The following is a 27,623-nucleotide window of genomic DNA, read 5'->3' as shown; positions in this document are numbered from 1 at the left end:
AGGATACAAAACTTTAAAGCTGTTTTTAGAAACAATCTATAAATTATGTTAATTTATTCTATTCATATAATAGTGGCTCACAGCTGAGAATAATTGGTAATTATAGTGAATTATTTCTATTCGGCAGTTTTAAACATTGAATATTCAAAGTTATAATTTACTTTCTGGTTTGCCTTACTCCAGTTATCATCAGTTCTTGATAACGACATTTTTCCAGTTTTCTCTGTCTGCAAATTGAGTTACAGTTGTAATTTCCTGATTAAAATGCAAGACCTCTGCTTTGGTGCTAATGAGATGTGAAAAATGTACCAGCATTAACCAAATCAGAACTACTATGAGGAAGGTTAAAAAAAAAAACAACAAACAAACACCACACAACAAACAACACACACAATGTAAACTATAACAAGAAAAAATTAAAATGAAATTATATATCTGAGAATTACGTTTCCCTCAATGCCAAAGAACCCTAGAAATACTGTTGGCAAGATTAGGGTTGATCAACAGCTTCAGACTGATTTCATCCTAATGCTGACACACTTTACAACTAACTGATATTTTCTGTTTTTTACATGCATCTGTAATAGCTAACATGTTTTAAACAAAACAAAACAAAAAAATCCACGTCGTATTCATTTCTTCAACAAAGGATGGATTTCACAGCATTTTGCAGTTTCATAGGGTTATCTGGTAAAGCCAGAGATTTAGGCTTTCCAGGAACAGACAAAGGGGGAAGGCAGAGTCACAAAGATTCTTCCCACACCTTTGTCCGCAACCAGAAATCTCAAAGTCAATTAGCACGAACCTTTCATGCAGCTCCTTGCCCTTAAATTTAACAAAAATACTTTGTGCCCGTCTGAACAATTTCAACAAAAATTTAAGTACAGGAGTACAGTACAGGCGTAAATCTGTTTTGTCTGTTCAGACGTTAAAGCCATTTAAGCTTTCATTACCAAATCTGATGAAGTGAATAATTTCTTCAGATATCTGAATATGTCAGACTAAAAGAACTACAAAAATCTTGAGCGGGGATACTTTGGGCCCTTACTGCAAGATTAAAAACCAAGTTACAAAGACAATCTGCAACAATAGAGTAGCTTCAGAGAAAATAACGGCCTGATTTAATCATCATCATTCATCTGTTCCATTTTGGTCAATGGACACACATCATGGATGGATCAGAAGAAGAGGTATCTGCACAGGCTAATGCACTGAAAAAAACCCAGTGGTTTGATGTATAATTTACTACATGCACACACTGGACAGAAGTAACCTAGGCACAAAGAGAGACAGTTCCATTGTAGTGACTCTAGAGATGGAAATATTTTAAGAATTAAACAATCATCTTGCTTAATCCAACTGTTAGATAATGAGTTTGCACTCATTGCAATCATTGACATGGTGAGGTTGATTTATGTTCTGAAGATTGCCAAGCATACAGCGAGGAGACTGGGATTTTTGGTGAATATACTCTTGAACAGCAGTCTGAAGTCCCCAGAAAATCAAGGCTGGATTAATTTTAGCTTTGTGTTGTGATCTAAGAATGCAAAATTCAGTAAATACTCTGCTGACAAGACTGTAACCCACTTGTTTCAGATAGTCAAGCCATCCTAAGCCATCCATCTTCAATCCATCTTCCACCATCAGATTCAAGAATGCCATAGACTTCTAAGGAAAAGTACGGAGATGGCATAGATGTACATCACAGAAATTGTGATTCTAGGATTTTCTGCTCTCTTTCTTACTCGCATCCACTTTTTTTTTTTTTTTTTTTTTGTATGGAAGACTGCGGAACAATTTCCCAGTTACCAAATTGCAAAGTTAACAATGACCTATATCACTGTCTTGGTACATTTCCAGTTTTCTAAACAGCAAACTTTTAAGTGTGAACAGTAGCTGTAAGTGTACCTGTGGAAGCAGGAAACACTCTGAACTTGTTGAGAGGAAGTTGTATCTCTTGAATCTTATCAAATGAGTATCTGCAAATTCCATTTGTATGAAACAATAACTAACATTTCTCATTTATATTCTGCTTTTGAATGTCAATATTACTATAAATTCTGAAGGTTTGAAACAAACTAATGAACACAGCGACATTTTGGCTATGGCAACATCATAAGTTGTGTCTTGCCAGTAAAAATAAACTTTCCTGTTGGATTTCAATGTTCCATTCAGTGGCCAATTTCAGGCACTCCAATAAAGATAATGTGACTCATAACATTAAATCCTCTTATTTTTGTGTTGTCTCACAATGCAGATTGCTCAAAATCTTATTTCCTATTTTCAGTATTATGCTGCACCAAGCAGACAACTAGATTTAAACAATAATCAACTATTCAGTTGCCATCAGCTAATGTTAGTCAGGCACTTTCAGGATTAGTTCATATATGACATACATGGCAGTTTGTGAACATCAAACATTCTGGGATCAAAACAGTTACACCTAAAATTACAGCGACAGATATTTGGTCCATACCATCAATGTTTCCTGACTATCATGGAAGAACTCTTATTTTTTTTTGCAGATAGATTCTATGAAGTCCATACTGCCTTCTCTGACAAAATGCGATTTTAATTATCCATCAAGATACTTAATAATTATCCCTCGATTATGCATTTCATTTCATGAAAACTTCAAAAACTGTACCACAGTAAAGGACTGCTTCTATCCCCGCAACCCAGTATCATACACTGACATTTCTGGATCAGGGAAGCCACCTGCACAGGCATTAAATCAGAGTATATATCTTGATCGACTGAGCATGTCAGTCTTGGAACTGTGCTCAGTGACTGATCTAAAAACTAGGAAGTTTTAGAGGAACTACATACAGACCATTTTTTAAAACGTGTTTTTTAATCCTCCTTTAGAGACTTCAATGTTAACAACACACAGAAACTCTTGTTACTGTTCGTTATCTTTTTTTTTTTTTCTTCTTTTTAAACAAAACACTTGTTCCATTAAAGATTCCTAAAAGTATTTATTATCTTCCCCTAACATGTCTGGGATTGTCATTAAAACTGCTTTGTCTTCAGAGCTTTTATTAGTTTACAATTTATGTAATTTCAGTAGCTATGATTAGAAGTCTTCAGAGTTTTAGGAAGCTTCCTGAAAGAAGTTTGACTGGTATCAGAGAAGCTTTGCAATTTAGTTATTTATAAAAATGTAGATACCTAGCATAGTTCACTCCAAGACATTATCCTGTTAAAATTTCTTCAATAAGAATTTCCTAGGGATTTCCTATACTGGCTTTATATATTTTGTACGTACATATGCATATAAATTATGAGTAAGAGATCTTGAACATTAATAACTGTGTAACACAGATTAACAGACAATTGCTGGAAGGAGAGAAAATAGCAAGTGCTGTTTTTCAGTGCAGTCAAATGGTGTATTAAATGTAACACACTTTGTAAAGTTCTTCTGGTGTTTCAACCAGGAAAAAAGGAACACTGTCTCAATATTAATTTGCACAAACTGCAACTGGAAACCTTTAAAATTATAATCTCACACTTTTAAAAAGAAATAAAGCATTTGTTACTGTGTCACAGACATTCAAATCAAATCACCCCAGTGAAATGGATGGATATGAAAGAAGCTATCTGAAAACACTGAAATGAATTTTCTTCAGTTACTGCTTAGTGTTTGTTACCAGCAAACACCTCACAAAGCAGGCTTTGCAACAAGTAAAGCAAGGATAAACATTAAAACACCCCACTTTCTGTAAAGCCAAAGTTTTAACTCTTCTTTGAAAAAGGGTAACAACTAAAAATTAACTTCTTATTGCTTTTTCTTCTTTTTCATTGTGTGATAGTTATGTTGGGATCCTTCATTAAGAAAACAAAAAACTAGCACTACAATGTGATGCTCTCGTAGTGTAAACACTCAGAAGAGGGAATGAGTGCCAATAAATGTAACAAATCTCCAAGCGTTGTTCTCACAGACAGCCTTACGGCCACTGACTGTTTATGGATACATATTTAGCAGCTTTCATAAGATTTCTGTTACAGGAAATGAAACTTTTCTGGACAGGTGTTCCAGCTTAATGAGGAAACATTCTTGAAAATGTTTATTGTAGGACACAGATGAAGAGTGAAGTTGATTTATATGTTCTATATAATTCTTATTAGTTTTACAACTGATATGACTGTATGTATTTAGAAGAAGAAGGTGAACACTTTCACAGAATCATAGAATCAATTGTTTGAGTTGGAAGGGACCATTAAAGGCCATCTAGTAGAACTCCCCTGCAATGAACAGGGACATACCCACAGCTCAGTTTAAAAAATAACAAGCAATAAGACACAGGCAGGAAGTCAAATTGTGATTTTGAACAGGAGCAGATGACTGGGCCATGAAAAATAATATTCCATCTTCAAGATGCTTAAAAGGCTGAACAGCCTGGTAATGGCATCTGCTCACAACTTCAGAGTAAAAGGATTTAAAAAAAATCGATCAAACTCTTCAAAACTCCACCTACAGAACAATGAAACATCTGTCTAATTTGTTTCATGTCATTACAATCGTCAGTGCCTTAGGACTACCCATTTTTTAAACAATTCAGCGTTCATTTTAATTGCACACCTTGCTACTATAGTACTGATGAAAAAAACTCTATTTATTTTCCTGCTTATCAGTTTTGCATTTAATTCTAACATAACTTTCAGAAGACAAATTAAACTTAAGATCCAGTGCTGACCCAGTCATCTCACTTTGTTTATTCCTATCCAGACTGAGCGATAAGAATATAAGAGCTTATAAGAGTATAAGAGCTTGTAAGAATATAAGAAGAAATATGGAATGTTCTTCAGAGACAGCCATAGAGAATGATCTACTATACATATATGAAAAAAAAAATGCAGTGACATGACTGCCACCACATGTTTTCAGAAAGCTGAGTTGAGTGGCTATATAAATTGCTTTTGAGCACCTTTCACATAATATTTCAAAGAAAGTAAGGTTTGGAAATGTTTTTGTTTTCTCTTTTAAACATACATACATCATGCATATTCTGTTTGTAGGTAAAAAGGCACTCAGTGATTCTTCAAAAAGAACTTAACAATATGTTAAACTGACCTTTTGGAGTCTTCTGTTTTTTCTTACCATCCCTTTGTGCTTATTTTTTTGTTCATTAAAAACTTTGCAAGAACCATAAGTAACATCATACTCTGACACACAATTTTCATCACCTAGAAAGCAAGCATAATACAAATTTAGAAACATGAAATGAAACTGCCACACTCTATAGAGCTCAGAACAATTTTAAAAAAAATCTAAGTTAAAAATTTGCATCAGTTCACAGAATCACAGAATTGTAGGGGTTGGAAGGGACCTCCAGAGATCATCGAGTCCAACCCCCCTGCCAAAGCAGGTTCCCTACAGCAGGTCGCACAGGTAGGCATCCAGGCAGGTCTTGAACATCTCCAGAGAAGGAGACTCCACCACCTCCCTGGGCAGCCTGTTCCAGTGCTCCGTCACCTCACTGTAAAGAAGTTTGCGCGGAACTTCCTATGCTGCAGTTTCCAGCCGTTTCCCCTTGTCCTGTCTCCACTCACCACTGAAAAGAGTCCAGCCTCGCCATTCTGCCCCCCACACCTTAGATATTTATAGACCTGGATCAGGTCCCCTCTGAGTCTTGAAAAGTCAAGGCCGAACAGACCCAGTTCATTCAGCCTTTCCTCATAGGAGAGATGCTCCAGGCCCTTCACCATCTTTGTGGCCCTCCGCTGGACTCTTTCCAACAGATCCCTGTCTTTTTTGTACTGGGGAGCCCAGTTATTTTTCCATTGTTTCAGTTATGAAAAGAAAAATGACACACGAGCACTTGTCTTTATCCTTCAGTTTCTCATCTTCTAAATAAACTAATTATAAAACTAATTGTAATTTCTGATATTTTGAGTACTGCATATTAATCACAAATAGAGAATGAGCAACTCAGCTTTTTGTTTAAAATTTGTCATTTCTATGAATACACAAAGAAATATTTCGGAAGCACTGGTGCTATATTTTTATATTTCTTACTGAAACATGAGAGCTTTCAGAACACACTGTTTTTATCCAAAATATCCTGAGGGTCCAAAATGTGTTTTCAAACAACAGTTTGTAAACAAATCAAGCAAGCTGTTAGCAGGCAAGGATTGACAGCACATGCAAGTGTATAGATCCTGTTATTTAGAAAAAGGCACCATCCATGAGAAGGTACTCTAATATATGATGAAAAGCAGTATTTCTCATTCCTTATTTTTTAAATTAACTAAATTTAATTTGTCGACTTTGTTTGAAAATGATAAAATTCTGGATTCATTTGAGAAATTAACTTGCTTGCAGAAGACAAAAAAGCTTGGATCTATCTTTTGATAAAGTTTCAATTTTTGAAGATTGAGGTAGGTTGTTCTTCCTAAATTTAATTCAATTGAATCCATGTTAGGACATTCATTAATTTTTCATTTAAAAGAAACACTTGACATCATTTAAAGAAAGTTTAATAAACAGTGATTGAAGTGACCCAAATTCAATTCCTTGCAAATAATCTTGCCATTACTTCAATATTACCCATATTTTAAAGTCTAAATGCCTATTCTATTCAATGGAAACAAATAGAATGTGTTACTTTTTAAGTGACCAAGGTATTTGTTATTGCATTACGGTCCATCATCTTCAATCATACAGCAAGACTGATGGAAAGAGGACAAAAGATCTTGCCACACAACAAAAACAAGATAAGAAAAATAAATGTCACTGTTTGGGAAATGTGAGTGTAGAAAGCTACTACTAAATATTTATTTTTAATCTTAAGTAAAAGATACTGGGCCACAAAATATGTCAGGAGACTACTGACTCCGTTGTTTCACCCCAAGCAGGAGGACAGCATAGTGAAAACTAGTTAAAAACAAGGTATCAGTCTGTTAAATTCCAATAGAATTCCCAGTCATTTAATTTACTGTAAAATGACAATACACCGGCATCTTGTTTTCTTTCCTTCCTTTTTTTTTTTCTGAAAGGGGGGCAGGGTAGTGAGAAGTGCTCAAATATTCCTTTTCACTCTCTTGACCCGAATGTTCAAGAACCTTAAATCTTGCCCCACTTAAACCCAAAGACTTGGATTAAAGTTCCAGTGATGGTTGGAGCTCTTTCTAGTTTGGCTTCATTCTCATTTGTTCTCTGCATTTACAAGACAGCAGGAAAAGTCCATCATCTTTTTAATTATTAACTAAAGGACCCTGCATACTACATAAGTAAGGGTTATTCGTGGCCATCCAGTTCCTACTTCCCCTGCCCATGTTTCTGCTCACTATTATTATTCTTATTATTTTTAAGAAACAGTTGCTCAGTCAAAAGTAAGGTTTTCACCTTCATTAGCTTTTCCTAAGGCATTTCTGATAAGGTTGAGAGAATTCTTTGAAGCAACTGTACTCACTATTATCCATAAATTTAATCAGCAAACTCATGGCACTGTGTGATTAGGTCTTCTAAATCCTAAAACATTGCTCGGTGGCTGGTATTAACATCTTCATAACTGGGATGTCTCTCGATTATTACAACAAATTACAACAACAGAATGGCTTTAATTTACAATTTAAGTTTCTCATCATTCACGATCATTTATCACCAGTGAGAAGTTTTGAAACAGAATATTATCTTCAAAAATCCCTTTGATATTTTGAGTTAGAAAGCAAGTAATGGTTAGATACTATGTGCTAGTTTTTGTTCAGTAAAATCATAAACATTTATTATAAGCTTTATCTGTAGTGTTCTCCTTTACGAATATCTTAAAGTGTCACTGCAATTAAGTTACGCCACATCTACTATTCTATACTTTTATGGCAAATGTCATCAGACTTTATAAACTCAACATCAAAATAACCTTTAACTCTATTTTGAAATACTTGTCCTTCTTGTTTTAATACATTACAGTTAAGTTTTCGTGAAGATAAAAAACAAGGAACCAAGCATAACTTTTCTTCATTCCTCACTGTTTTTAAAGGACAAGTAAAATGATATTAATTAATTAAATTTAATTTTAAAGATATGCATAGTATTTTAGATGAATTAAGCACCTATCTCAACATTCTAGACCTAGAACCTCAGGTAAAACACACCCATATAAATCAAACTTGATCATTTTTGTACTAAATAACATAATGATATTTCCAATTCCTTATTTCAGTCTTAAACAACACCTACTAAACGATAATTAATCTTACTTCATGTCCTTCGGCCAACTAAGATAATCTTGCTCTCCATATTTACTGTAAATATCTAAATTCACTCAGTTAAGCCTTAAATATACTGTCAAGACTGGAAATAATGCTAGATCCAGTTCAACTTTAAGTGATTTTAGGATGATTAAAAAAATAATAGTAATAGTCTTGTTCTCTTTACCTAATATTATTTATTGTTACAGCTTTGACATTAAGTCATGGGAATTCATTGAATTTAAGTATTAGCATTCTAAATGGTGTACTTCATGTGCCAACTTATCTTATCATCAACCCTACTCAAAGGTCTGTAAGCAAACCGAACTGATTTCAAGGTAAATTGATGTATAACATGGGTGTCCAACGGCCTGCCTGGGCCACGTTTAAAAAAAAATATTTGTATGAAAGCATAAAAAAGGGCAACAAAAACATAAAATTAGTGGGATACTTGACCTTGTTTTAGTGAAACTAATAAACACGTTAACTTACTAACTTATGAAATTGTTATACACAATAAGACAAGCTGAAGCTTATTAACTAAGAAAGAAAACTTACATGTCTGCTTAATGACAACAATTGGTATCTTCACGGGCACACACAAAGGCAGTTGTGTGCAATCACGGTGTTTTACCCACCAAGTGGCATGCGTGTCATATGTAAGGCATGCTGGTTTTGACTCAATTGAGTGCAGTGGTGAGTGTGACAGGCTGAGTTAACAGTGTATTGTGCCCTCCCCTCATAGCATTCTGTTGCTGCCTATGCAGTCTGTACTCCAGCTACGCACATTATATTCATGAAAAGTATTGCTAAAATCACGTGATAATGGTAACACAATTTACAGTCTTGTGGGGCCGCATTTCTAGCTGTCATGTGACCTGCAGGCTGGGCGTGATTTAAAACATGAATGACAAGGAAATCTGCTAATGACACAGATTGTCAACCTTTACAACAGCAACACTGTACACCCATAAGCTTAAACTCAAAGCCACCATTTTGCTCATCCTGCAACTGCTAGAAATCTAGGCATGCAAACCCAGCAGTTAAATTTCTACTTTAAAATCAAAGAGTAAAAGTAGTCTGTAAAGAGAATGCTTATCAAATGTTACATCTTGTCATTAAAGACAACTTGTAGGAGTGCCACTAACTTAAAAACAGGGCAAGAAAAATGCTAGATATTTAAACATATACAGCCACTGAGTCAATCTTACAATGAGTATTTTATCACTCCTAACCATACATATGTAAGGGGTAAGTAATAATATACTATTTACCCATTTTCAAACCATGTAAAACATATAAACAAAGCAATCTACTATTTATTTACTAATTAACATGGACGTGAAATAAGGAAAATAAATATTAGAAAATAAACATCAGAACTTATTAAAACCATATTTAATCGATATTCATGATTACATTTTACAGTGTCACAGTTAGAAGTTTAAAACACAATTTTAATTTTCTTCCACAAAATTTCCATTAACAGTGAAAATACAATTCAATTTTTATTACTGATCTCTTCTATTTTCAGATGAGCTTGTAACCAGAAAGGATTGAACGGAAAAGTGTTTGGTAACTTTTTGTTTGCTGAATACCCTTCCTTAATCCTCTCCTCCAAAATCTGTGAGCTTAAACAAGTTGTCCAATAGAAGTGTAACAGACTAGAATATTGGTCTCAATTTCATCACTAGAATTCATGATTTAAAATTAACGCTAATTGGGTTCATACATTTGTGGGTACACTTATATAATGTAAACCTGCATCTATTTTATTGTTTGTTAAATATCATATAGCAATGTACACAGATGTAAAGAACCCAAAAAGCAAGTCAGCTCAATTCCCACTGATAAATACACAGTTACCCTGTAATATTTCCAGTGAATGGATTTCTTAAGCGTGACACCAAAATTGTTCTGCCCTTTAAATAATAAATTTTATATAATGTATTGATGCTTTGTGAAAGTTTTTTGTTTTTGCGATTGATACATCCAACAGCAAAGTATAGGCCCTAACTGAACTTCTAACACTCTTACAAAATGGCTGTGTAGGTTATAATGAATGCACAGGTTGTTTTTCACAAGAAAGATGTTGAGGAGTGGAATAGAGCAGAGACTAGGACATCCTGGCCAGGGTAAGAAATAAATTCCAGAAGGCTTTAGCAATACCCAGTGTGATCAAAACATGAATAATGTTGAGCTTTTGTGAAGGAATACACAAGGGGAGGACTGCTAAATAAATGCAGAATTAAACACTGCTTTCATAAGTAGTAAGAGAAGCAAAAGTGGAGAGCAGAGTAAGAAAGCCTGGTACAGAACAAAACAGGTATAACAGCTTCAAGGAATATTATCCTCCTGTATCCATAGAAATGTATGGAATGATCCTAAAAACAACAGACTGGTGATAGACTTCATATGGAAAAGTGGATGTATTGCTTAGACTGTAAACCTGGAGTACCTAGCCAATAGGGCAACATGAAAGTAACTACCAGTGATGGGAGGAAAAAACAGTGTATAATGAGAAGTGTCGCTGATCAAGCGCCTGTTTTCTCCTTTGCCACAGGGGTGTACATGCCCACTATTGCAATAATGAATAAAAACGTTGTTGCTTCCCCGAGATCTTTGCCTGACGGAAAATTATCGGAACTGAGTGTTTTCACAGATTCATTCTAGAATTTTCCTGAGTTGCCAAGACTTAACATTCTAGCATATATTTGCATTGGAAGAATTTATGCTAAACTAAATTAAGAATGCTCAAGTATAAATAATATTCTTAAAATTGTTATTAAAAGCAAAGATCAGCCCCATATAAACAAAGCCATAACTGAAAGAGATGCTTACTTCACACATTGTTCAGCTGCCCCAGGTGAAGGAGATAGACTCAATCTTCTAGGGACCATTCCAACTCAGAGTATTATATGATTCTGTGTGCCTTCAGATGTCAAAATCACTCTTCATTATAGCAAAAGTTAGAAATTGTTGGGTTTATTTCCCATTAGAGATTTTGTGCCTTTAACAGTAATTTTAAATTGTGAAGTAAGAATAATTTTAACAGGGAATGCTATGCTTAATAGTTACTTGTAGACAGTTTACACAAGTATCATAACATTAAAAGGATGAAGAACTTGTTACCTTAAACAAGACTTGAACAATTGAGTTGGAAGGGACCTTTACAGGTTATGTAGTCCAACTTCCCTGCAATGAACAAGGACATCTACAGCTAGATCAAACTGCTCAGAGCTTGGTCCAGTCTGACTTCAAATGTCTCCAGGGTACAATACGTTAAAGAGTGTGTCACCTTACTTCTTATAAATTCCTTTATATATTGAAAGGCAGTGAACAAGCTTCCCAAAAGCCTTCCCCTCTCTGGGCTAAACAGACCCAGCTCTTTCAGCCTGAATAGTAGCATAAAGCTTACAGAACGCCAAGCATTCTGTAAAAGGAAGAAGGCAGCTCACAGTTTGGTTGCATTTCATAAGCCAATTTCCCTCTCTCCTGATGACTTTATGCTTGCAGTATATGAGAATACAAATGTGTGTTCTTCTGGCTCCTACACACTCATTTAAGTAAAAGTCTGGACTGCAGCATATTTTTCTTTTTGTGTAATTCTCAAGCATTTTTCCATTGAGAATGACATTTTGCATTTAGTTGTACAAGTACTTCTAATGCAGTATGGTACTGTATTGTTTTCTGTCTGTATGTATAGACTAAACAGGAGTGTGAGTATGGCAATTCATGCTGATTCTGTAGGATGGGCACGGGCATACTGAGGCAGATAGTTCCCAAAATTTAATCTAGACCTGCAATTTCAGCTTTTTCACCATCAGACATAAAATTTAATGGCACGCTTTCTGTATGTTCAGCTAGTTTAAACTACTTTATTAAAGCATAATTAGCTTTAAAAGACTTTTTTCTACCTCTCTCATAAATAGTATGTAGCTTTCAGAAACACCTATCAGTTGAGTCCATGCCTCTAAAAGATTCTTTGCAAGAAACTTCAGGAGGATTCTGGGGCTAATTTAGACCTTGTAGCTGGACTTTATTCAAATCAGATGAGAAAAAGAAGTCCTCATAAGAAGCATCGACAGTACACAGATCCTTGCTATCCATAGTAACCCAGTGCAAGAACACCTTTTTAGACCCTGATGCATTCAGTTTAAAGCTAGACAGTGTTTGTAGTTGATTTCTTTTTCTGTGTTCTGTAAGACTATCAATTCTGCCAAAAGGGAGCCTTCTATCAAATGAATGTGTATTTAATTCTTCACTGCTCAAAAGTGAATTAGAGAGACTGTCATTCAAAGCACTATTAACAGTAATTAACTCAGCAGTTTTTTGGGAAGGAGCAGTACGAACCAAGTCCTTGATCTGTAGAAGATAAGTTCTGTTTGCAACTAAAGTAGTCATTCTACTTCCATCCTTATGGCTTTGTTCTGAAAACTTTTCTAGATCTTTTATTTCTAAATACAAATTATCATGCAAAGTATTCCGCAAAATCTGCTTTTTACCTAAAGTTCTTCTGCTAGATTGCTTCTGGATTAAGCTCTTCTGGTCACAGCCACATGAGGGAGAATTCACTGAAGCACTCATAGAAACGTGAGTATGAGTCTGAGTATCGCAGATGTTTTCTACGTCTTTTTTCTGTCTCTTTGATGTAATAGTTCCGAAAAAGTCATCACAGCTTGAGTTTAAGCAGTCTTTCTTTTTTTCTCCTGTAAAATATGAAAAGTAGCAAAATAAACAGTTGAGAAAACAGAAACAGAACAAAATTTCTAAGTGAAACACGTATGAAATTATAGAAAAGAAAAAGCAAAGATATAGCCACTTACCTGACTGTTCAGTGACCAAGTCATTAAACAGAAACAAAGTATATTGATGAGAAGCTGCAATAGGTTTTACTATCATGTATTCCTATGTGTTATTTACAAACCCTAACTTAAAACAAAGCAGAGAAAATCTCTAGTGTGTGAGATAAGCAGCATGATTTTATATTGATAGAGTTAGCTGGAATCCACATAATCATTTTTGCTCATCTTCTTGCAGTTTTCCCAGAGTTATGAAGAAATTAAATACACAATAATATCACAATCTACGTACTGTAATAAAAGAAAACAATGTGGAAAAAGATAACATATTTCAATTATTCTAAAGAAATTATTTTGGGAGATAATAACAAGAAACCATTCATAACTCTTCACAGTAAATTCCTCTGAAATAGGCTTGCATCTTTGATTATTGAAAATACAGTTTTAAGAATCCAGATGTTCCATACAATTTTCTATACTCTATTTTTACAACAAATGTATGTTGAGTGCAAAGTTTCAGCAGTACTCCCTTTGTTAGTGCTGCTGTAGGTTTCGGGGAAAACAGCAATCTTATTTCCTCACTAAATATTAATAATGAATTAAACATATGGCATATTTTGGTACATTCTGAATTAAGCTGCAATTGAAATGTCAACCAACGCACTCTCATGAGCCTTACAAACAAAGGGTCACTATGACTGACTATCAGAGATGGAAACTACACTGACTATCATCAGGGATATAGAGGATAGCTCCAAAAGTAAAGGCTCCTATTTATTTCCATGGGAACTACAACAGATACAAAGAGCATAAGGACACTATTTCATAGAACAAATTCTTAGCTACAACACATTATTTTTCAGCATAGTCACCACCATTAACTGTGCGTTATTGCCAGCGACAAACAAGAGCCTGCGTACTCCACTCATAGTAATCTGCACTAGCAGGAGTGACCCAGTATTTCACAGCTGCTATGACAGCATCATTATTGAAACATACCACCTTGCTGTGCTCACATCCACTGTTTGGTCTCCATAACTGTTCAGCAAGCACTGATGAATGTCAGTAGGTGCCACTTCCTCCACTTGGAGGAATTCAGTGACACACGTATGCTGCAGACACACTTCATGTCAGACATCATTTTGTCAGACTGCCCCTCTGCTGCCATCTGTCACATGGCAACAAAATGTAATGGAGTACTAGTGAGAAGGTTCAACCTCTCACATCGTGGTCCAACATAATAAAATAGAGATCATTACTTTCAAAGCAGCCCTTGTAATATAAAAATTTATAGTGCAGCTGTAATGCTAGAGGGGCATATTCAAGGTAAAGTGCTCAAATTGATGTTTAACCTTATCAGCATACAACCAATTTACTGAGATAAAAGAGTTCAGTGCTATAGTTATGCTACTTCCAGTATCAAATTACTACTTCTTTCTGAAATTGCATGAAGGCATATCTAGCTGTGTCAGGATACCACTGTGTATGATTTTGCCTCTGTTCTCATATAAAACAGCATGACAGATTTTCTGTATGATGTCAGTACAACATTAAAAAAAAAAAAGATATACACTTTTCTGGTGGAGGAGAATGAAGAAGGCAGTCCAATCAAATGGTCTTCATTATGAATTCCAAAAGCTGACTTCTTACTTTTCTACTAAAATCCATCTTTATCTTTTTGTTCTGACAGTAGACATGCAGTATGAAGTATACCACACATTGTGGACATTATTTCTTAATGTTGTTAAGAAACCCACAGATGTAGCTTAACAACTTTCACAATCATTCTCTGTCTTATGTCCTGCTACTACCTCAAAACACAGGCGCTAAAATCTAAAGCACTGAGTACAAGAACCTTAATATATGTCACTTTCTGAATACCTAAGCTGGAGAATGCATTAGGTTTTCAGATTTTTCATTTGAAAATTTATAAGACAGATCAGTTTTGTGAGTTTTATTTTTTATTCAGTTCACTTTGTTTTCACATCACATCACTAAGCTCTTTGTTCCATACACAGAATCATGGAGTTGCTCAGGTTGGAAAAGACCTTAGAGATCATCAAGTCCAACCACAACCTAATCATACTACCCTAACTCTAAATCACCCTCCGCTAAATCACATCCCTGAGCACCACATCCAAACGGTTTTTAAACACATCCAGGGATGGTGGCTCCCTGGGGAGCTTAATGCAGTGCTGCAAAATTCCTGTATCAGTAAACTGACAGAAGGCCAGAACAAGAAGGCACTAACAAGGAATAGAATTACTTGTCACACAAGAAAGTGACACAGGCAATGCGGCAGTAAGGCACAACATTTACACAGTGTGACTTCTCTTGCTCCAGTTCCTTGAATTCTTACTCCTGCATATTCTGCCAATTAGCAGAAAACAAAAATAATTCAACTTCAAATATAAATAATAGAACAAACATAAAAAGTCCTATTTTGAATGGTGATAGATTAGTATACTAAAATAAGATATACAGATCATGTATCATGTTTAAATTCTCTAACATGTAAGTAAAGTTGAGATAGTTACCTTGCAATAACGTGTCTTCTGAGTTAGTTACAGAGGTAGACAATGGGCAGTCTCCTTGTGAGCAACATAGAGGTGCTTGAAACTTTTGGGAAGCTAGGAATTTGCAAATGATAAATCAGTCAGCTCTACGTGCAGACATACAAGTTTCTACAGCATCTATTCATATCTCAAAAACAGTTCAATCTTAAGAGATGTGGGTGCTTTGACAACTAATTATAGACTGCTTAACAGTATCTCAAACTTATTTACTCACAAAAAATTTATTATGTTTTTCAAATGAATCAAATTTCTTCTAGAAAACTCGGCACCATATTTTTCTGAAATGAAAGAATACTATTGATGAAATATTATGGGTGCTTCTAAGTCAGTTGAGATGTTTTAACAAAAGAATCTGGTAACTTCCACAGCTAGTAGAGATGCCTCCATACAGCAGAAATGCTTTTCAAAACCCTTCGAAGTATTACCTTAAAAATGCAAGAAAAAACAAATACAAGCCATGCTAAAATAAATAAGATTTAATTTTTCATCAATGTATAACTGCTTCTATAATTTCCTTTCAAAATTGTGTTTGGAGGCATAAAATGACAGTTTATTTGACAGGTTTCTTGAAACTTCAAATGCTACAGATTTTTCTCTGCCATGAGACAACACAAGCACTGATAAATTATTTGAAAACTGGAGTCTAGATTTAAGTCACCAAGATCCGCATTTTCAAGTCATTTGGTTTTTATTCACTTAGCTCTTTTTTTGTTACTTAAACCCCATTCTTCAGCATGTGAACAGGTGCCTTAGCATTTTGGAACTCCTTTTTAAACTGTTGGTGTGGAAGTAATAACATTACAATCTTTGTTAACTATGGGATTCACATTAGAATTTAATAGGAAATAAGATTTAGAATCTTGCTATAAAGTTCAACCAAGTTATAATAGCAAATTACAAACCTAAAAGTCTATTTTAGTCATTATTATTCCTTAATTGTATTATGATTAAGAAATTCCATTTTGTTAAAATTGTCTTCTTTGTCATCTTATATCACTTTCAATACAGAAACGCAAAACTTGAGAAGAAGGGAGTACTGTGCAGTGACCCTGCAGCTACGGTGGTCAGATGCACAGAATATACACAAGAGATGAGTTTTAAGAACTTACAGATTCAAGGATCAGTTCAAATCCAAATGACTTAGAAAGAAAAAATATACTTAAATTTTAGGTTCAATCATCATATTTAAGAGGCATTCAGGTCAAATCATAAAACAAAGCATCAGGTACAAAATAGGCATAGTGACAGCTCCAATTCCAGACTGTAAAAGAATGAAGCAGCACCCTTTCTGCATGCATCATTTAGATCAGTAACCCTTTGCATTTTAGTGGGATTCAAAGCATTCATTTCACATGAGTTATGGGCTATTGTCTCGCAAAATGCTACCGACATAATGATTAATGCTAACTGATTTCAGTGGCTTTATTTTACACAATTCTATTCAGATATTTCCATTCTGAGTCTAGGTAATTAAATATTTCAAGAAAAGTACAGTAATAGTAAATCCGAGAGACAGCAGAAAAAGCATGGCAAAAAGTGCAGCAATAAAAATGGTGGCCATTTGTGTACGCTCATGAATAAATAAAGTTTAACTTCTTACCTGTAGGAGATAGATTTTCTCTTTTCTCCTTCATCTCATTTATTCTTCGTTCCATTTCACTGCATTGATTTCTTATTTTAGAAACAGGGCTATACACAAGTGAACCATCATCTTCAAACAGTAAAACCGGTATATCAGTTTCTATGCAAAAAATATTGTACATTATTAATTACTTATAATAATTTCTAATAACAATTTGTACTACAACAGCTTCAGATTGAGTACTGCTTTGTTTAAAAAAAAAACAACAACTCCAACAAAACACAAATTTGCAAACAATTCTGTAAAATATAAAGCAACTTTATCCGTTACAGTGATGTGCACAAAAGCATAAAAAGAAAGAAACAAACAAATCCTCAAAAATTCATTCACTTTAAGGGCTTTCAAGAAATAACTAAGATATTTGAATACTAGTCTAAAGAAATTCTTACCTGCATTAATTCCTATCCTTTGTTGAGCTAATTCCTTAGCCATCTGGTCCAGTCTTCTCTGCAGTTTTCTATCATTTTCTGGAGTTTTCTCAACAAAGTCCTTTGGCTGCATACATTTGTGCTAGAAGACATGTAAAACTATCAAGTATATGGTAAAAACCTCTCCTAACTAGACTTCCTTTCTCCCTACCATTTTAACACAGTATTTATGATCAGTGTTTAACACTGGTTTATAATCACTTCTTTAACAGTTCTACATAATTGCAAAGTCAACATTTTCCAAAACAAATTGTAATATGAAATGACAAAGGATTAATAGATATTTTTAATCAGATTTTAGTAAAAGGGAGATGAAGCTATCAACTTTTTTTTCTTTTTTCCTTGTTTGTTTGTAGCAAAGTTACTGCTCAAAAGTTGTGCCTTTTCCTCCTCAAAATGAGGATTTTAGTACTTGTCACAACTCAGTGAAACACAAGGTACACTACTGTTAGTTGATCTGGATTAGCAGATCATTTTGTCGTTGTTTAAATCTTCACCTCTTTATACACCAATATAAACACTCAATTATTATCTTTCAAAACCTACTCAGAGTTTACAGGAAGCTCTGAAAATCAACTGTTCAAATGCTCGAGGTCAGGCTATTAGAATTTTACTCACTTTTAGTGGTAAGCCCTCATTATTGTATACTGCAGGAAACATAGATTCATCAACACGTACTCCAGTCTCTCGACATCTGTGTAATAAAATAGAGCTGTCATATTTAGTTTTTAAGAATGAGAACTTTTGCTGGAAAAAAAAAAACAACTACTTGAGTTCAGCATTCATTAAACCCTTTCCAAGTATTCTTAGCATAACTACTGCAATGCTAAAAACCCAAACCCCAACAACTTTACAACTACAAATCAAATAAAGGACATGACAATTTTCTGTCCTTACGGTGTTCTCTAAATTGCTGTATTGGTGCCCTAAAGCTTAAAGATAATACACTTATACTATTCCCTCACACATTCAAAAATCACTGAATGAAGTCAATCTGGACCAAGTCATGTGAGTGGAAGATGTAGCATCTTTTTTGTTTTCTGGGGATTCTAGGTTTTCATTCTGCAGTAGCTAATGAGATACTTAATTGTTATTTGTCATCCTGATGGCAGTAAAGACTCAACTACAAACTACAGTATGTCAGGAAAAATAAGAAAAGAAAGGATAATGCTCCTAGTAAACAAGATCATGAGTTTTATCTGATCCTGGCTTTGAATTCTTACCAATTAGTTTCATTTTCTGTCTTCTTTTTGTATATACAATGCTAAAATCAGCCCCTTGCAGTGAAGTAAAGCTATCTCTATATTTTTTTAATTAAAAAAAAGTAAAAGTAATCAAACTGATATTCCACCCCTCGATTTCTTTTTAAATAATTTTAAGTCTGAGTTGAGATTAGCGGGACTCGTGCTATCTTGGAATATCATACATATCTATCATATACCTGCACATTATGCATGATGTTGAGACAAGAACTTGATTATCAGCATGTTAATGGAAGATATATTTTAGTCAGAACTGGTAAGGTTTCATTCTTGAACCATGCTTTCTGTAATAAAACTGGTTACGAAAAGGAGCCAAAACCTTGGCAGACTACTAGAATTCCTTTAGAAGACTGTGATTCTAGTGACACCTAGTGTCAAATCGCTTTAATGATCATATTTGTAAATGCTAACACAGAGTTTAGAGTTGTCTGGAGTACCAATTAAAAATGATAATCAGCCTGCTAAACTTCTGTGGCTATTATTAAAATCTAGTTTATGATTTTAAACCTGTTTGGTTTTATTTTTTTAAGAAATGTATTCTGGATTTATGAATTTTTTGAAATGTCAGGGATCATCAAGTTTTTTTCCAGATAACATTAATTCCTGTTAAACAATGGAACCACATTTATTCAGTTTATGCTCAAGCATGCCCATGGAGCAGAAGCTTTATCTCAGGCAGATCATTGGCAAGAGCACTCTTAAGTAAGAGGCAACGTTCACACAGGCCCTGACACTAATAATTTGTGCTGTTTTTTTTTAAAAAGAAAAGCAAATACTACAGTTTTTCAAGTCAAAGGGCATGCTCCTATGCAAGGCTTATGTACTACTCAGGGGAACATAACAGTGGAATACATGCAGAACGGTTCATAAGTAGTGGTTCAACAGCTGTCAAGTGGGAAAATACTTGGCATAAAGTAGAATAATCAGGAAATGCTGGAGTAATTGTTGATGAGTTGCTTCCTTGTATGGTGTTTTTAGGGCTCAAATATCAAAGAGTAGAGCCTGGATTAAATACCACATAGTATCAATATCACAATCCCCAAGAGCATATAAGAAAACAGTCAAACTTTCCCATTTTGCTTTGCTACATATTCATAGTATAAGGATGGTCTGAGGCAACATTGTATTTGTTTGTTTGTTTTTTTCTGATAAAACTGCTTAATTGCTTCAGGATTTTTTAAAATCCACATAAACCTTTGCAGTCTATATTGATTCTACAAGGAGTTACGGCCTAACTACATCTTGCTAAAAATCATCTACTATTTTCTCAGTATTTGTCTCCAGTCAAATTCATGTGAATTCCCCAATTCTTCTACTAGAGAAGGAATAATATACATTCATTCCCTGTTCAGCATCTTTATATTAACCTTTGTTTTCATATGAAAGAGGGATCTCTGACTCGCCATTCTTGCCTCTTTTCCAGGATAATTCTTGTTTCTTCAAATCACATCTTGTGAGAAAATAATCTTATACTTTCAGTCATTCTCAATGTCATTTTCTGCCATCATTCTGAACACATCCACGGCCTTCTCACTTCAGCAACCAGAAGCATCACACTCACAGCTCTTTTTTTCATTGAAGTTTTCAATCATCTTGATGTCTACTAGGAAGGCAACACTTGTGGGCTGCAAGCAATCCAAGAGACTCCTGGAGTGCACTGAAGATAGCTTCCTGGACCAGGTATAAGACAAACTGACCAGAGGGGAAGCATTACTGGAAATGGTGCTCACCAGTGCAAAAGACATCATTAAACGGTTAAGACTGGAGGCATTCTGGGCTGTAGTGATATGCCCTGGTTGAGTCTGTGATCTTGAAAGTTACAGGCCTGGCAAAGAGCAGAGTCAGAACCCTGAGCCTTAGAAAAGTGAACTTCCAGCTGTTTAAAGAATTATTGGATGGAATCCCCTGAAAAGCTCTCTTTATGGACAAAAACAGAGCTGGCAGCTCTTTAAGGACACCGTTCTGAGATCAAACGAGCTCACCATTTCCATGTTTCAGAAACCAGTCTAAGGAAGCAGGAAACCAGCATGGCTGAGCAAGGGCTTGCTGGTCAAACTGAGGGATAAGAAGGAGATGCACAGGCAGCAAAAGCAGGGATGTGTGGCAGGAGAAAGATTACAAAGAAGTTTATTCACTCATCATTATTATCAGTGCTCCCACCTCAACAAAGCACATCTCTATATCTTCTACATCAGATGATTTCTCCATTTACAAGAAGATATACACCAAAACCTTGCTCTGATGCTAGGAATACTTTTAAGAATGTCAGGAAGATGCTAGCTTTTTGTTTCCTATTGAACAGCTTACATTTTCCTTCTAGACACTGTCACAACTTTTCATTTGGTACTGGCATCCTGATAGAGTTAGTTTCTTGAGGCATAAAAGCTTGATCTCAAAGCTGCACAGCACTGTGCTGTTTTATCTTATTCAGACTGCTATTTCTCTAAGCACATGATACTTACTTGATAAGAAAAGACCCTTTTACTTCACTTATATTCTAATTTCCATCATCACAGCAATTTAAGAATCGGAATGTTTGAATATAACATATGTGTATTCTTAAAAACCAGTAGTATGTTTTTAAACTTTATCAGAAATTTAAGTTAAGCTTCAACAACTTCTTAAACACAGAGGAGATGCCACGGACTACAAAAAGGCAGTGATGTTCAAATTTTTGGCTGTTTTGTTTTTTTTAATATAACTTTTTCCTTACGGTAGTCAAGAATCTTCAAGCAGTGCCATGCTGAACCTGACAAATGTCTTAAGAGACAGACTACATAGAGATCTTTTTCTTTCTTGCTAACAGATACTTTGTCTAGAGACTGAGAAACAGTACCAATACTTCCTCCATTTTTGCCCCTGATGAAATGCACTTTTTCGTATGGAAATGGAATAACTCATTTCAGCATAAATATCTTGTCTTCATTGACAATGCACGCCATCTGAGAGCAAAGGAGTGGAACACTAAACAAATATACCATGCAGCTAATTCAACACACTCATTTTCAATAGATAACACACCATCTGTCTGTAGAAGTAACACATTTTACAATAGAAAAAATGTCATAAGAAAGTTATCATTTACTCATAGACTTAACAATGTTTCAGGTACATAAGAAAAAACAGGCCGTTTTTGTGGAATTTTGTGGAATAGGTCACATTCATTATGCTCTATAGTACTCACTTCTCCACCCAGAGTACAGAAACAATCTTTACACCGGTGCTCTGTGCTTTTCTCCATGTAGTTGAATGTCCATCTTTGAAGACTACATGTGTGACCCGCTTGTTGAAAGTTTTTGAAACCTGCAGAAGTAAACAGAGAGCTCATCTTTGAGTCTGAAAATCAGAAAATATTAATGAAACTAGATGGAGTGGTCTGTTTCTCTTGCATGAAACACTAGCATAAGAACTTATTCTAAACAGTATGTCAAGGATAGCTTTGATCTTTTCTGTATTTGCAAAAAGCCCGAAGCAATCAAAGCCCAAGTCTGATTGTCAATGCAAAACAGGCTGGAGGGCTACAGTAGCCTTTTATTTTCATAATTTCTTTTCTCTGTGCTACCATTTCCATTTCCCTACTCTTTCTGTATCACTAATCTTACAGCATTATTGTTTAAGTAGCCAGAAACTGTTATGAAACCATCAGTACAGAAGTTAGTTGCCACTATCCAAAGAAATGCCAGTTGCGTCTTTCATTTAGTAAAGAATTCACAAACTTAGAATACAGGTAACGTCATCTTTTAAACTAATTTTCAATAATAGTAACCACTTCTAGTTTTGAGGAAGGCTGTTGCTACCAAAAAACAACTGTGAGAGAACACTTTAAAAACAAGGGTGAGAAATACAGGAAACTCAGGTAAGCATAGCTAACATCACAACTGACATTTTCACTGTGATGCAAAACTGCTTAAATCTTCCGTTATAAACTTGTAATAGCAACTAAATGTTAATGCTTTCAGTCCCAGATGTTCCACTTTTTACAAACAACATTTCTAAATATAAAACTGTTCACTTGTTGTGAATACACCAAAATCATCAAGTTAATAATTCACATTTTACAGCAATATCTCCTCAACAGTCAGACATAAGACATAAGAAGTCGTGTAGCTCTCTGATGTTTAGCTCAATTGCATCACTATATTTGGCTTTAATAAAACTATTCAGCTTCTCCAAACATTTCTGATAGCAAGTTGATTTACTGCTTTTCAAAAGACAACACCCATAAGATGTAAGTATCTAGGAAAAACAAGTCTTTTTCAGAAAAATGTATGACTCCCAGATACAAATGTATTGTCATTTCTAGCTACCAGGCTTATGCTTTAGCCCACAGGCTAAGGAGACTTGATGTTTGATAAGGCTTTGCCACCAAATTATGGAGCATCACTACCTTAGGCCTCCCTCTCACAATGAAGCCATCAGTCAAGGTACAGCTACACGCAGAAGTCCTCTCTTTCATCTCATCTCTGACCCTGGAGGTCATTCATTGATCACTTGGCCTCAATTTAGTACATCTGAACCAACCATCAGTGGGAAACACACAAAAATTCACAATTTTCTTTCCTGACAGGATAAGCCAAGCCAGTACACTACCATATGCTCAGCCCAACAAAAGGTAACATAGTGTCCAGCCAGGAGTTAAATATTGAAGGGACAGGATCATTCCTTTTTGGTCCTGGTGAATAGTCTCAATAGTCTCACCTAGCTCCACAGGTGAGCTCCTATATACCTTTTATCTTATCAAGCTACTTTCAGATCAACAAAATACAACTGTGAAGCCTTATCACATTTTTCATGAGTAAAACGTAATGCCATCAGAACATAATTTAATAGACTTCACAGCACAGCCAAAAAAAAAAAAAAAACAAAACACCACCAAAAGAATTTATTAGTGAAATTATTTATTGTGAGTTGTATTTGCTTTTACAATAAAAAGAGTTGTTCTGCTGTTCTGTCATGCTACCTCAGCTAAATTCATACAAAAAGTGAGGCTTTGGGGACATTAGCAAAACTTCCTAAATTACATCTACATATGTAGATGACATGAGATACATGAAATACATCTACATGTGCCCACTTATAAGGCACTGGGAGTTCACGTAAGTGTTATTTAGAGCATAGTGTGGGCTTTAAAAAAATCTCCACTAAACAGTAATAATGTGCAGGAAGGCAAGATGCCTGTTTGGTTGGTTTTTAGTTTAAATTTTGCATCTACAACCCAAATATATTTCATGTGGAAAAGTCACCAAGACATATGCAAAGACTCTTAGATGTATTTTTACAAGCACTTCCTACAAATGAACTACATTTCTTGGAGACTGAAAAGAAGAATGTCACAGTACATAGGTTAGAAAACACTGCAGTAACAACAGACCAGCAGCCTACAAGTTATAGAAAAGAAAGCAACATGTAAATGACTTAGGTTTTTGACATTTAGATTTGGTTTGTCCCCAGTATGGAGCAAGACCAATACTTCACAGCATATTAACAGACACGGAAGTTTATGTATCCCTAAGAAGGCTTTATACGTATTTTTTATCTGCCACTAATAAGAACCTTAAAGCATAATCATATATTCTCAAGTTTATGATTATTTTTCCTTCCTACCCTTTAAAATCTCCTTCTACAAAGAAATACTCGAGCAGAACAAGCTAAGTTTGTAATTAAGATTTTTCCTATTGTATTAATTTCAAAATAGTTTCCTTACTTTTGCTCCCATATCAAGAAGTTGCTGCTCAAAGGCTTTCGAGTAATTTTCTGTTCTGCTCGATGACCAAACCTCTACAAATGCACATATACCTGGAATCAGAAGAGGGAAAACAATAGATATTTAAGTGCACTGTGGTAAAACTAGTTAAATTGTCCCTCAGAAAATAATTTACTTTAATACTCCCTTCATACACACTCAATAGCAAGAATAGCTTTGAACAATATGTCAGGTATTACCAATAGAAATTTTTTTGAGTATTTCTGCCCATTAAATTACTTGCAATGAACTAGTAAGATTGGCACTCATTAAACAATTTCTCACTTTTTAGAACACATTACAAACTCAGTAGGCGAAGCAGTATCTTTCCATGGCTGGTTTTAATCATTGCTAATCTTCAAGTAATCTTCAAGTCATAACACAAACTACAGAAGATGTAGAAATAAATATGGAATTACCCTTTCAGCAAACCTCAATAAAAATATGTAGAAATAACCATTCCCAACTGACTTAAAATTCCACCTTAACACATCAAATCACCTTGAAATTAAGTATCTATTACAAAGGCTAATGAATTTTCACATCACCTGCTTTACAGAAGTTTAGATATATTGCACGTAAGCAGCTTACTTCATCAATCAGATTAAGAATCTTTCTAAGGAATAAAATAGTCTTGGCTCAGTAAGTCTTAAAAAATTAAAAAACAAAACAAAACAAAAACAAACCAACAACAACAACAACAAAAACCCACAATCCTAGATGTATTGACACAGAAGGATAAGCAAATGAAACTTTTAATAATCCCTTTGCTAGTGTGACTTCAGATGACCTATAGCCGCATTGGCCATACCAATTTCCCCTTTTGAATAGCAGATCAGGAAAATTCCAGAAAACTGGAAGAATGACAGCTCATCAAAACCAACTTAAAGCAAACTGCAGGCCAGGTGACACTCAGAGCTCAGGAATAAAATTTAAAGCTTTGATTTAAATTTAAAAGGTTCATCCTCAGCAAAAACTGTTTAACTATCTCCTCTGATGGGGAGTGTGTATGAGGCAAAGGTTTAAATTCTTCCATGGAGAAAGAGAAAAAAAAAAAAAAAAAAAGCACCCACTGGCATTCACTGATGCTTGCTGAACATTTATAGAGACCAAACAGTGGATGTGGGCACTATGAGTGGCACGTTTCAGTAGCGGTGACAGTGGGTCACCTCCAATGTGCGGCATGCAGATTCTTGTTCATCACTGACAAAATGTATATCTAATGGTGGTAACTATGTTGCAGTACAATATTTTGATATTTTATACTTAAGAACTTGCTCTTTTGAATAACGTTATTGTATCTGTTGTAGCTGTAGGTGGCATTTCTTTAGGAGTTACATACATTACCTAATGAATTGGAAGTTCATACATGTCATCCATGTTCTTAAACGTAAAAGACAATTACATTCTAACTGCAGTACTTTCATAAAGATTAATATTTTTTTAATTGCTACAAATTAGAATCATAGAATCGCTCAGGTTGGCAAAGACCTTAAAGATCATGGAGTACAACCACCACCTAACCATACTACTCTAACTCTAACAACCCTCTGCTAAATCATGTCCCTGAGCACCACATCCAAATGGTTTTTAAACACATCCAGGGATGGTGATTCAACCACCTCCCTGGGGAGCCTATCCTAGTGCTTATGTTTTAAATCTATAAAAGAAATAGGAAACCTAGGACACCTCCTTAGCCAAATCAGATGGAAATAAATGACTATCAGTGCTCTAACTTCAGATGCTGATGGGACCATAAGCCTAACCAATTCCCTCATTTCACCCAAGTTCATTTTAGCACTTGACCAGGACAGCTTTTTGCTGGCTGTTCTTTTGTGAAAAAATATTGTGCCCGCATCCAAAACAACCAAGGTTTTCTTCTCCTTCTTCTTCATCAAATGCTTTAAAACCTTCACAGCTGCAGTCCACACCTACCAGTGAATGCTATGCTGGGAACTCAGAGAGTTCTCTTCAAAGCAGCACGAACTGGCCGTAGGACCAAAGGGATGCTTTACAGTATCTGCCCCATTTAGGAAACAACGAAGAAAACACTTTGTAGCTTTTGCATTGCAGATACAAGGGAAAGCCAGAAAGTCCTGAACTTTTTTGAGCTAGAAGGGCTTTGAAAGAGGTAGGTTAACAGGCCTGAAAGGTGGCATCTGTAGTGTGAATGCGACAACCAACAGGGTCACCCAATGAGGGAGAAATTTCGCAAGACGCAAGGCTCGCCGAGCCGGGGCCCAAGGCGTCACGAGGACGGCGGCAGCAGCAGCAGGGCAAGAAGAGATGGCCGCCGAAACCGAGAGCCGCCTGCGCGGGCACACGGACCCCGGAGCGGCCGCGAGGCAGCACGGCACTGCCCGCCCCGTCCCTTTCCTTCCTGCGGCTGCGGGGCGAGCCACGCCAGAGAAGGCCGCACAGGAACGAGAAGACCGCCGCCATCCGGGCCCTCACCGCAGCCCCAGGGCCGACAGCCCCAAAAGGAAGGCCGCGTGGAGACGCCCGCTGCAGCCCCGGAGGCTGCCCCAGCAGAGCCCGGCCGCTACCTTTCAGCACGGACTCCATCAGCGGCTCCGGTACCCGCCACCGTTCAAACTTCCTCCGCGCGGCTCCGCGGCGCCTGCGCGGTGCTGCCTGGCTCTGCCGCGCCTGCGCGGTGCCGCCGGGTCACCGCCTACGGCTGGAGCGAGAGTTGTGGCGGGAGGGGCGATGAGAAGGTGGCTGCGGGCGGAAGCGTGAGGAGAGGTGTTACAAACGGAGGGTGGTGACACACTGGAACGGGCTGACCAAGGAGGTTGTGGATGCCTTATCCCTGGAGGCATTCGAGGCTAGACTGGATGTGTTCTGTGGCAACAGAGATGCAAAATAAAGGTGCTACACTACTACTTCCTTCAGAGCCGTTCCTAAACTGTGGGTAGAATAAGGAAACATCTGTGAGTTTTTAATGGACTTTGAAAGCATGTAATGAAGCTGGAAT

General features: G+C 36.0%; 1 protein-coding gene across 6 annotated transcripts in view; it reads right to left on the bottom strand.

The window, feature by feature from the left end:
- The window catches only part of MCPH1 (microcephalin 1), a 120,999-nt gene extending 93,668 nt beyond the window's left edge, over positions 1 to 27,331 (bottom strand). For 5 of the 6 annotated variants that reach the window (XR_008209935.1, XM_052697465.1, XM_052697484.1 and 2 more), the window contains exons 1-9: positions 27,193 to 27,331; positions 24,608 to 24,699; positions 22,088 to 22,206; positions 18,260 to 18,335; positions 17,603 to 17,723; positions 17,172 to 17,312; positions 15,533 to 15,625; positions 12,699 to 12,902; positions 5,075 to 5,187 (exon numbers count right to left, since the gene is read on the bottom strand). Coding sequence is in view for 5 of the 6 variants with exons in the window: in XM_052697465.1 (XP_052553425.1) it covers positions 5,075 to 5,187; positions 12,699 to 12,902; positions 15,533 to 15,625; positions 17,172 to 17,312; positions 17,603 to 17,723; positions 18,260 to 18,335; positions 22,088 to 22,206; positions 24,608 to 24,699; positions 27,193 to 27,211 (978 nt within the window). In the remaining variant the exon portion in view is untranslated. The remainder of the gene's footprint in view (positions 1 to 5,074; positions 5,188 to 12,698; positions 12,903 to 15,532; positions 15,626 to 17,171; positions 17,313 to 17,602; positions 17,724 to 18,259; positions 18,336 to 22,087; positions 22,207 to 24,607; positions 24,700 to 27,192) is intronic. The other variant, XM_052697475.1, reaches the window with a different exon arrangement.
- Between the last annotated feature and the right edge of the window lie 292 nt (positions 27,332 to 27,623).

Source organism: Tympanuchus pallidicinctus, unplaced genomic scaffold (assembly GCF_026119805.1).
Source record: "Tympanuchus pallidicinctus isolate F22 unplaced genomic scaffold, pur_lepc_1.0 scaffold1, whole genome shotgun sequence".
NCBI classification, from domain to species: Eukaryota; Metazoa; Chordata; class Aves; order Galliformes; family Phasianidae; genus Tympanuchus; species Tympanuchus pallidicinctus.
The sequence above is the reverse complement of the archived record's forward strand: the minus strand, read 5'-3'. Positions and strand labels throughout refer to the sequence as shown.